General features: G+C 36.1%; 5 protein-coding genes across 5 annotated transcripts; 4 read left to right on the top strand and 1 right to left on the bottom strand.

Annotated features, from left to right (window-relative positions):
• Nucleotides 1-103: 103 nt before the first annotated feature.
• LOC149728700 (arylalkylamine N-acetyltransferase-like 2) lies at nt 104-1,523 on the top strand. Its single transcript, XM_089888312.1, has one exon. It carries the CDS (start codon nt 511-513, stop codon nt 1,177-1,179), a length of 669 nt encoding a protein of 222 aa, XP_089744438.1. The 5' UTR covers nt 104-510; the 3' UTR covers nt 1,180-1,523.
• A 141-nt stretch (nt 1,524-1,664) lies between these two features.
• Nucleotides 1,665-3,668, top strand: LOC149728699 (uncharacterized). Its single transcript, XM_089888308.1, has one exon. The coding sequence runs from the start codon at nt 2,452-2,454 to the stop codon at nt 3,154-3,156; it is 705 nt and encodes a 234-aa protein (XP_089744434.1). The 5' UTR covers nt 1,665-2,451; the 3' UTR covers nt 3,157-3,668.
• A 427-nt stretch (nt 3,669-4,095) lies between these two features.
• LOC149728698 (uncharacterized) lies at nt 4,096-5,729 on the bottom strand. The gene has a single exon (XM_089888311.1). It carries the CDS (start codon nt 4,972-4,974, stop codon nt 4,282-4,284), a length of 693 nt encoding a protein of 230 aa, XP_089744437.1. The 5' UTR covers nt 4,975-5,729; the 3' UTR covers nt 4,096-4,281.
• Nucleotides 5,730-6,048: 319 nt separating this feature from the next.
• On the top strand, nt 6,049-7,524 carry LOC149728697 (uncharacterized). Its single transcript, XM_089888307.1, has one exon. The coding sequence runs from the start codon at nt 6,197-6,199 to the stop codon at nt 6,929-6,931; it is 735 nt and encodes a 244-aa protein (XP_089744433.1). The 5' UTR covers nt 6,049-6,196; the 3' UTR covers nt 6,932-7,524.
• A 1,043-nt stretch (nt 7,525-8,567) lies between these two features.
• On the top strand, nt 8,568-10,259 carry LOC149728696 (uncharacterized). Its single transcript, XM_089888309.1, has one exon. It carries the CDS (start codon nt 9,032-9,034, stop codon nt 9,731-9,733), a length of 702 nt encoding a protein of 233 aa, XP_089744435.1. The 5' UTR covers nt 8,568-9,031; the 3' UTR covers nt 9,734-10,259.
• Nucleotides 10,260-10,565: the final 306 nt, after the last annotated feature.

The following is a 10,565-nucleotide window of genomic DNA, read 5'->3' as shown; positions in this document are numbered from 1 at the left end:
ACTGCTAAGTGGGAGAAAAAAATACAATGAAAAGGTGTCCCATCTTCCCCCACCCTACTCTATAATTGAAATATTTACGTGTATCGAAATTGAACGCTGTTTTATATTCGCAATATATGCACCAAGAATGTGAATAACCTGGTCGTATATCTCTAGTAGGCGGTGACTAATATGATTTCCAATTTCCTGCGACAGTGAGTTACTTTAAAATGTCTAAATTAACGATGAAAGATATATAACCTAGGAAATGTACTAGTTTTCAGTGAATTAACAACAAGAGTTTATGATTATACACCAGGTCGTCTATGTATATACTATTATCGCATTGAAATGGATTCAAGGCATGAATCACATTTAGTTAACTGTGCAAGTGACAACTGCTCTAAAAGCCTTGTTAGAACTGGGAAAATGATATCATAACCAAGTCGAGTACATTTCATATAATGTAGCAAACAGACAAGTGCAATAACCAACTGTATTCGAGTTGCAACAAGTTACCTGCTTAGTAAAATGGCCTACAATGTCTTATCTCAATCTAGCAACGTGACAATTAATTTCAGGCGATTATCAATGAATGACGTCATGATGGTTCAAGATTTCGTCGCGGCTTATTTTTCGCCCAAAGAGAAATTGACCGGTGCTCTTCGTGTTCCGCTTTCTCAAGTGATCAAAATCGACAGGCACCGTGTACCGAAACTTCTGGAACATGATGCTTCCTTGGGAGCTTTTGACACAGAGAAAAATAAGTTGGTTGCGGTTATACTGAATTCAGTACAAGTTAAATACGAAACCCATCAAACTGCAGATATGATATATCCATGGCAAAGTATCATTGCACGGTTAGTGGATGAGATAACCAGGAATCAATTTCAAGACTTAGGAGTAAACACAGTTCTTACTACTTCCATGCTGGCAGTCGACTCTGCATACGCTATGCAAGGTTTAGGCACTAATTTGTACATTGCTTCGCAAAATCTTGCTTTAAAGTGCGGTTATGATGTCTTAACGGCATTAACTAGTTCGAATCACTCATTTAAAATCGGGAAGAAACTTAACTACACCGTTTTAAGAAGCATTCACCTTCCTGAATACTTAGATAAAGCTAGCGGAGGAAAACCGTTTGTAAATGCGTCCCCGCCGCATAATCGGTTTAGTTTTTGCTATAAACGTATGTTTTGAGCTAATTTCTTCTATTCGTGGCATGAATTTTTAGTTTTACAATATCATGACGATGGAGCCTAATGATTAGGCCAATACTTCATCAAACAGCATTTATTAGCTCTCATCGATGAATGCAGTTTAATTAAGTATTGTGTTCAGCCTTATACGTTGCACAAATGACAATATACTAAAACAACAAAATGGCATATGCAAATATTGCTCACAATCCTATACGTGGTTAAAATACGTTTATTAAACGTATCCGCTTTTGCAAACACAGGGTATATTGTAGAGTGGGGGAAGATGGGACACATTTAGCACATAATATCCAAATATCCTGATATTGTTTTAAATTTAAAACTTTAATAACGGTCTATAGGAGTTGTGAGGATACAGTTTAATAATTCTTTGAATGTTTTTTGTTTCATACCAAATGGGACGAGAAAACAGAATAAAAAGGTGTTCCATCTTCTCCCACCCTTTATATGTTACTTTGTACGTTTAATTAACTGTCACCTGGTACGTTTCATTAATAAGCATTCTCGGTTGCGTGATATTTCTCATGTACTTTGCCGTGTTTTGTGCGACATCATTTAATGCCTACAGAATCTATCTACCGTTATAAAAAGAAATAAACCATCTTACAGTGTTCTGAAAGCTTGTCTGTATCACATATCAAAAAAAAATGCTCTACTCTAAATAATAAGGTCCAGGGCAGAGTTGATGTTTAAATAGACTTTGATATACCATAGTACCAAAGCGTTAGTGTAATATGTTGATACATAGCAGTGACGGTTTTTAAAATCGACTGTTTTGTTTTTGTAAATTTCGTGGCGTCACTGGGTTGCCCGCAGTCGAAAGCGCCAAGCACAACGTCTAGACTAAGTAAATACTGTTTAGACAGTTTTACCAAACAAAGAGAGTATGGTATTGCATTTTTTTACTCGTACAAATCTGCAAAAGTACAGTTTTAAATAGGCGCTTTTTACGGTACGGTTTGCCGACTTATTGCTACTGCTATACAGGCAGATTTTGTATATCGTTTATTTGCACGACTGTACTTGGCACTATTGTTTATACTTTAGTAATATGCTCTAAGACCTATTTCCGGTCTGTGCAGAGTACAAACTCTCTCGCGCTGTTTTGACATGCTAGACTAGTATACTATATTCAGTTTTTGGATCGTGTAGGGCGTAGGCTATAGTTTAAGTTAATCGTTACAATATTTTTGCTAATAGACTAGGCCTTGGGCTGTCAGTGTTTTTAAGTGGAACGCATAACTGTCAAAGTATGATAAATTTGGGAGAGTACCACATAAAAGAGGCAAAGTTTTCCTTTAGAAGTTTAACCATGAATGACTTGGCTGAAGCTCAACAGTTAATTGCATCGCAGTATTCTACAAGAGAGCAACTTAGAATGGCTTTAAAAGTTCCACACGCTGAGCTGATTGCTGTGGACAAGCAAAGAATCAAAAGCAATCTACAGCATAAGAATGCTTCAGTAGGAGCATTTGAATATGCGACTGGTAGATTAGTGGGTGTCCAAATGAACACGTTGCTTATGCAGACAGCTGATGGTACGGAACAAAAAGATGATGAAGAAATGATTAAAGTTGATGCAACGTTTCCTTGGCGTACACCGCTGAAACGGTTAATGAAAAAACTATGCGACGAAAATTTGTTTGAGTTGTACAAGACTGATCGATTGGTCCGGGTTTATATGCTAACTGTACATGAAGATTTTACGAGACTTGGACTGGCAAAACAGTTGATTATAAAAAGCGAAACGTTGGCAAAACACCTCGGATATAATCTTATTGTTACTAAACCCACTTCTGCGTATTCGAAAAAAATATTCATGAATCTTAAATACACTCTCAAGTTTTCATTAGACATCCAAGAATACGTGGATGACGTCACTGGGGAAAACCCCTTTAAAACTATGACGCACCCACACAATGTTCTTACGCTTTGGCATCGGCGACTACTTAATTAGTCTTCAAGCACACAAAACTGCAAAATTATATATTTATGTGTTTTATTTAGCGTTAATTATATTATATACTATATACAATACCCAGGCACTATTTTACAATAAAGATACACCCAATCAAATTGTGATTTTCTATTGATACTGGACCATAAAATGCTCCTATAGTAGGGTGGGTTAAGGCGGGCGAGATGTTTTCAATCTCTTTTCTCATACCATTTGGTAGTAAACAAAAAATATTTGCGGAGTTATATAAACGTGAGTATAACTGCTCTCAAATAGAATTGGTTCAAAATACGATCAGAAAATATGGGATAATATGTGCTAACGGTATCCCATTTTACCCCACAGCACTAATCAATCAGTTAATAAAAAATCCACAATACACAAACCTAGTTAAAATTATATTGCAATAAATACCAGAAAACAAATTCGGCTTTAACGCAATGGTTATAATTTAGGTTTAACAAAACGACGATAATATACACAAATAAAATCATTTAAAGGATTAGCATTTTTTTAAATGTTCTTCTCCAGTAGATGTAGCATGCGTAGTATATAGCTGCGTACCATTTGTACATGATATTGTCATGCTGATATTAAGGTTATCGGAACAAATAGCCTATACTATCTGTTTTATAAAATTGGTCAGGCTTAGCTGGCAGAAATATATAATATAATATTTTTTGAAAAAAAATGTTAAACATGTAACATGTTACACATGATTTTTTTATATGTGATACAGGCAAGCTCTCAGAACACTAGATGGTTTGTTGGAAGTTCATTAACATAACGGTAGATAGATTGTGTAGACTAGTGAAAAAAAGTAAGCGTATTTAGGCCTAATGTGGTACCAAAGTAGTCGCAAAGGAATGAGCTATATTAGTATTTTCGAGATGACACTCTTATATATAGTACTGTGGGGGAAGATGGGACACCTTTAACACATAATATCCAAATATTCTGATCGTGTTTTAAACAATTAACAATGGTTTATGGAAGTCGTGAGGATACGGTTTTATAATTCTTTGAATGTTCTTTGTTTACTACCAAATGTGACGAGAAAATGGAATGAAAAGGTGTCCCATCTTCTCCCATCCTACTATATATATATATTTTGTGTTTTAAACACTAATCCAGAAGTCGCCGATGACATAGAGAGAGAATGTTATGTGGGTACGTCATAGCTTTAAAGGGGTTTTCCCCTGTGACGTCATCCACATACTCTTGGACGTCCAAAGAAAACGTAAAAGAGTAATTGAGATTCTTCACCAGTTTTGTTGAATATGCAGAAGTAGGTTTAGTGACAATGATGCTGTATCCAATGTATTTTGCGAGTTTTTCGCTGTTCATAGTTAACTGCTGTCCTAATCCTAGTCTTGTGAAGTCTTCGTGGACAGTTAACATATGCAACCAAAATAGCCGGTCAGTTCCAAAGAACTGAAACAGATCCACGCAGTACAGTTTTGTCATTAATCTTCTGATTGAAGATCTCCAGGGATATTTAGCATCCAGTTTAACCATTTCCGGATCTGTTTTGTTAATATCTGCTTGCGTGACGAGCTTGTTCATTTGAAGGCCAACCAATCTCCCAGTTTTACTTTCAAATGCTCCGACTGTGGCATTTTGCTTAATGGAACTCTCCACTCTATAACTATCAATAGCATTCAACTCATTACGTGGAACATTTAAAGCAAGTCTAAGCTGCTCCCTTGGTGAATAATGTGTCAAAACCAGCTGTTGAGCTTCAACGAAATCATCCATAGTTAAAATTCTGAAGTAAAAGTTTGCCTTTTTTGTTTGATACTCTTCAAAAGTCACCATATTTTGACAAACCTTTAAAATTTTACAACTTAGAGAAAGAGTATATAGCAGTTATTACCGGTTTATTGATAATTTACCTCAAAAATATAATAGTTACAAAGATAAACTATATAGTCATGCGCAACTGTGAATTCCTATGATCACCTTAATTTACAAAAAGAACATAACGCTTGTAGGTAAATTATGAATGAATTCTAAAACCGTATTGCCTTAACATAATAATCGAACGTCATTAAAAACGTAGCTAGAACGAAAATCGTATAAAATGATGTAATTTAAAACACGTCGGCGTCGCTAGACAAGAGCATGATAAATAACACGCAGGCGAAAATGATGTTTATTCATGAAACGTACCAACTGACAGTTCAATAAACGTATGAAACGATATACCTTGTGTTTAAAAAGCGGATGCACGTTTGATACGAATTTTAAAAACATAACTTCTATGTGTTGTTTTGTTTACGAATTCGCATATTGACTGGAAAACGTTGTTATTTGTTAAAAAAGAGTGAATTTTATTATTAGGTATATATACATGTTATATTGTTTCGAGTTTCAATATAAACTGTAGATACGTTGTCCTGCGTGGCGAGTGAAAGAAAAAGGAAGCTAAACTACGATGTTAGTAAGTGACCTATGCTTTATCAATTTACTACGCGGTAAACTTATTTCAGCTTAGTCGTGTCTCATAAAAATCTTTTAAAATCTTAAAACCCATTGACCCTGAACGAGGTTACGCTTGAAAGTTACATTCAAGCAAAGAGATTCAAGTAAATACACTTCAATGGAGAAGTGTTGTGTCTGCGCGTCAGTTTAGTTTTAGTGCTTTTAGTCAGTTCGTCAAAGTAACCGACTTTAAGCAGACAGTGTATATAATCTTAACCAGAGTCCGTATATGAACATGTGTTTATTCGCATGTTGGACTCTGATCTTAAAGATATTAAATGTAAGCTTGATAGAATGAGTATTATCTCTTGCATTGTTGCCATTGAAAACAATTCTCGGTTTGTATTACATTGTTTTTAATTTTTATGCTGTTTTACTTTTGAGCATTGCCCAATGGAACCGTTCCCCTCGGATTTGAGCGTAATTAAGACGTGACGTTATGTTTAAAGAAACCAACAGGAGGAGTATGGGGTGTGAGTGCACATCACTGCGGTTACACAAAGTGTTAAATCTATTTAACGTTGTATTTGTTAATTGAAATTGTACTTTATACAGCATGAAGTGTATGAAAGCATTAACTGCTCATAAAATGAGAAACCAAGTTTTCTTTTCTACAAAAAATTGGAGTAATTTTCTTGTGCGGCAACTAACAGAAGAAAACATTGTGCAAACGCAAGCGTTGGTTACTAATCACTTTTCCAAACAAGACGAAATGAGAAAAGCATTGGGAATCTCTTTAGATATTGCCACTGAGTTTGATCGAATAAAAACTAAAGAATTAATTCAAAATGGAGCCTCACTTGGTATTTTTGAAAAGAGTTCTAATAGACTGGTCGGTGCTGCTTTAAGCAAAATAGAGGCCAGATCTAACTACAGCCGTGGTTTTTCAGTGATAAATGAACACCATAACAACAGCAAATGGATCAAGCCAATATTAGACGTGCACAAGTCACTTGGTGAAAATGTCTTTGGTGAGCTAAAAGCTGAAAAAATGTTGGTAGGCCGCATTCTAGTAGTTGACTCGGCGTATGCCCAACTTGGTATTGCAACTTTAATAATTCAAGCTCATATAAATTTTGCATCAGAGTTGGACTGTGATCTAGTCCTTGGATACGTAACTTCGAACTTTTCTGCTAAAATAGCAAGAAAGGGTGGATTTAAGGTTATAAGAAGCTTAGATCTTTTGCAATATGTTGACGAAGCAACTGGGCAAAAACCTTTTGTTAATGCTAAACCTCCGCACAACATGGTTCATTTGTGTTATTACCGAGTTCCAAAAGCAGCTTTGTGATTGTATATGTTTAGTAGGGTGGGGGAAGATGGGACACCTTTAGCACATGATATCCAAACATCCTGATCGTCTTTTAAACAATTAACAACGATTTAGGGGAGTCGTGAGGATACGGTTTTATAATTCTTTGCATTTTCTTTGTTTACTACCAAATTGGGTGAGAAAATAAAATGAAAAGGTATCCCAACTTCCCCCAACCTACTATATCTTTTGTTATAAATTTCAAGACGACAATTATTTAATTACGTAGGACATACTATACTGTATATGAAATAGGCGCATATTCTACAAGTCGAATGGTAGTGTTACGTTTGATAACGGTGGTTTGGTCCGGGATGCTGCTTTAACGGGCAATCGCGGGGCCTAACTGCCGTAGTCTGTTATAAGGTACACTGATTACAACTGAACTATAAAGACCAAAACAACTCAACTATAATAAAAACTGCATAAAAAATTAAAAATGAATGAAATTAAAATATACATTAAACTGTTACACCACATAAACAACAACTAGATACGACAACAACAACTCGATAAAGACAACCACCCAATACGGCTTTTCTAAACGATAAACCAGTTCGTTCAAAATCATATAGCCACTTCCCAACGATGCAATAAAACAATAATTACCAACACAATAGACAAGAACTCCCCGGATGCACGCAAAACTAGAAAGAGGAGAAGCGCGACACGTGACACGCAGCAATTAATTAGACCAACGGCAATAAAGGAACACGCGGAAACGTTAAAATAAGTGCAGGAAACAAGTCGTCCGTGAAAAACATGCTCGTCAATTTGCCTATTCTTGGTTAGTGGTATAAGCAGACAGGACGTACATAAAATAACTTTGAAGAAGAACCGTCATAAGAGGATAAAGGTACATGATACTAAGACCTGATTGTTTTGTGTTTCTGTGACAAATATTACAGACCAGTTCGGTTTAGTTCAATATTTGATCTTACAGATTAGTTTGTACCGCGTTGATCCTACAGGTACAGTTATAGCCGCCATGCCTATATACATCAGACCCTGTTTATGCAATCCACGAGAAGAAGCTGAAATCCGTGGATTTAGTGTTAGTGTGTAATTGACACTTATACACATTTTGGAGCCCTATATATGGTTTATATTGCTGTATCTTTAGGATAAATAGTAGGGTGGGAGAAAATGGGACACCTTTAGCGCATATTATCCAAGTATCCTGATCCTGGAGTCGTGAGAATATAGTTCTATGATTCTTTGTTTACTGCCGAGTGGGACGAGAAATGTTTCTACGCTGGATTGACGTTGTTGCGTGTTTGCTGCCGCTGGTCGGTTGTTTACCTTCAGCGCACTAACTGCGCGTTTTTTCTTGCTTGGTTTGGTTAGTTCTCGTTGTACTGTGTTGACGAAAGGTTGTTTTACTGTTTTTGTTGCAGTTGTATTCAGTCGATCAGTGGCGTTTGTGTTGAGCTGTTAGCAGACATAAGATGTTATATAACTTCTTAAGTCTTTCTTTAACGTAAATGAGTTTTTATTTTAAAATTCAGTGTCGCCTTTGGCAGGCATTCAGTGTCGCCTTTGGCAGGTAAGGGTAAACGTAGCATTACTAGTATCGGGACCTCCTAATACAGCATATCTAGTTTTAAAAAGCAGTTTACATGTCAACAACTCGTAGAAAATCGCTGAGACGCATGATGAAAAAAAAACGCACTGGTCAAAACAATTCTATACAGGAAAGTTCATATATACGTCACACTACACGTATACAAAATATGTAGTGATAAAACTCATAACACATACTCGCCATTGGGTTCCAGACCAGAGTCGTAGAAACACCGAGTAGTACAACTGCCGCCATCTTGTTTCCAAAATCTTACAAAGCGGTGACTTTCGCAATGAATTTAAACGATCTTTTTAGGTTTTGTTTACAATTTCCTTTTGTTGAAAGGCGGAAAACAGCTTATATTTACCTTATCAATCATTCTTTGCTCTCTCTGGTCAAATGGAAAATGTTTAAACTACTTTTAACTGTATCATATGCAGGTGTTTGGTCAGATATAAACCAAAGTAAAAATTAAAACAAAACACGGTGCTTAATTTAAGTAAAAAGCTTTAAAAATGAGATACCCGGCAAATATTCTTCAGAAAGGTTGGAGTAATTTTACAATTCAGCGACTAACAAAAGCAAATGTCCTTGAAACGCAAGCATTGGTCGCTAACCACTATTCACCAGGCGATGAAACAAGAAAAGCATTGGGAATTTGTTCAGAGAAGGCTGTTCAGTTGGACCGTTTAAAAGCTAAACAACTTGTGCAGACCGGATTTTCGGTTGGAATTTTTGAAAAGAACTCTTGTAGACTTGTAGGTGCCGCATTAAACAAGCTAGAAGTTCAATCAGATTACAGCCAAGGCGTTTCGATAATAAATGATGATCCTAACAACAAATGGAAAAAGCCAATAGGAGATGTGCTACAGAAACTTATGGGGGGAAATATCTTCAGTGAGCTTGGAGTTCAAAAAATTCTGATGGGTCGCATTCTGGTTGTGGACTCTGCGTATGCTCGGCTCGGCTTGGCAACTTTGCTAATGCAAGTGTACATGGACTTGGCAAAGGAATTAAAATGCGATGTTGCTCTGGGATATGTAACATCAAATGCCTCTGCGAATTTAGCAAAAAAAATTGGCTTTAAGATCATAAGAAGCATAGATCTTTTGCAATATGTTGACGAAGCAACTGGTCAAAAACCTTTTGTTAATGCTAAACCCCCGCACAACATGGTTCATTTGTGTTATTACCGAGTTGCAAAGGCAGCTTTGTGATTGCGTTATCTTTTGGTATAAGTTCGTATAGTAGGATGGGGGGAGACGGGACATCTTTAGCACATAATACCCAAACATACTGATCGTGTTTTAAACAATTACCAACGGTGTATGGGAGTCATAAGTTTACGGTTTTATAAATCTGTGAATGTTTTTTGTTTACTACTAAATGAGACGGAGAAACAGAATAAAAAGGTGTCCCATTTTCTCCCACCCTATTATACGTGAATCGGTTAAAAGTAACATTCAATAATTCGACATATAGTAGGGTGGGGGAAGATGGGACACATTTTCATTCAATTTTGTAATCTCATTTGGTAGTAAACATAAAACATTCAAAGAATAATAAAACCGTATCTCCACGACCCCCACAGACTGTTGTTTATTGTTAAAACATGACCAGGATATTTGAATATTATGTGCTAAAGGTGTCCCATCTTTCCCTACCCTACGATATGTTGGTAAATTGAAAAAAAGATAATAAAAAACGTCAAGATAATTTGTTTTTTATTTGTATGTCTTTCAGGATAGGTGAGTGTGGCTTCGAGTATCGGTTGAAAAACGTTCCGGGGCAAAATATTACGAAATACCTTTTGCACCGATTCAATGTACATTTCTACCATCTGTACTGTTGTCGTCGCTATGTCTGATTACGCCAGACATCCTGTGTTAGTAAGTTAAGTAAAATAAACCTATTAAACTAATCTAAATTAGGTTTGTTAGCAGTACTTGCCTATTCTAGGCTACCAATAACATACTTATAGTTCGGCTGAATTTATATTAAAAACTAAAGTTTCAACTTGTAAACATGGTGTCTGGAACGTTTTCAACC

This window comes from Ciona robusta, chromosome 11, assembly GCF_009617815.1.
Source record: "Ciona robusta chromosome 11, ASM961781v2".
NCBI classification, from domain to species: domain Eukaryota; kingdom Metazoa; phylum Chordata; class Ascidiacea; order Phlebobranchia; family Cionidae; genus Ciona; species Ciona robusta.
Note: the sequence above shows the minus strand (reverse complement) of the source record. Positions and strands in the feature narration are given on the sequence as shown.

Coding starts and splice junctions, on each gene's coding strand:
- LOC149728700 (XM_089888312.1), top strand. CDS start 511: ATGGCCTACAATGTCTTATCTCAATCTAGCAACGTGACAATTAATTTC.
- LOC149728697 (XM_089888307.1), top strand. CDS start 6,197: ATGAAGTGTATGAAAGCATTAACTGCTCATAAAATGAGAAACCAAGTT.
- LOC149728698 (XM_089888311.1), bottom strand. CDS start 4,974: ATGGTGACTTTTGAAGAGTATCAAACAAAAAAGGCAAACTTTTACTTC.
- LOC149728699 (XM_089888308.1), top strand. CDS start 2,452: ATGATAAATTTGGGAGAGTACCACATAAAAGAGGCAAAGTTTTCCTTT.
- LOC149728696 (XM_089888309.1), top strand. CDS start 9,032: ATGAGATACCCGGCAAATATTCTTCAGAAAGGTTGGAGTAATTTTACA.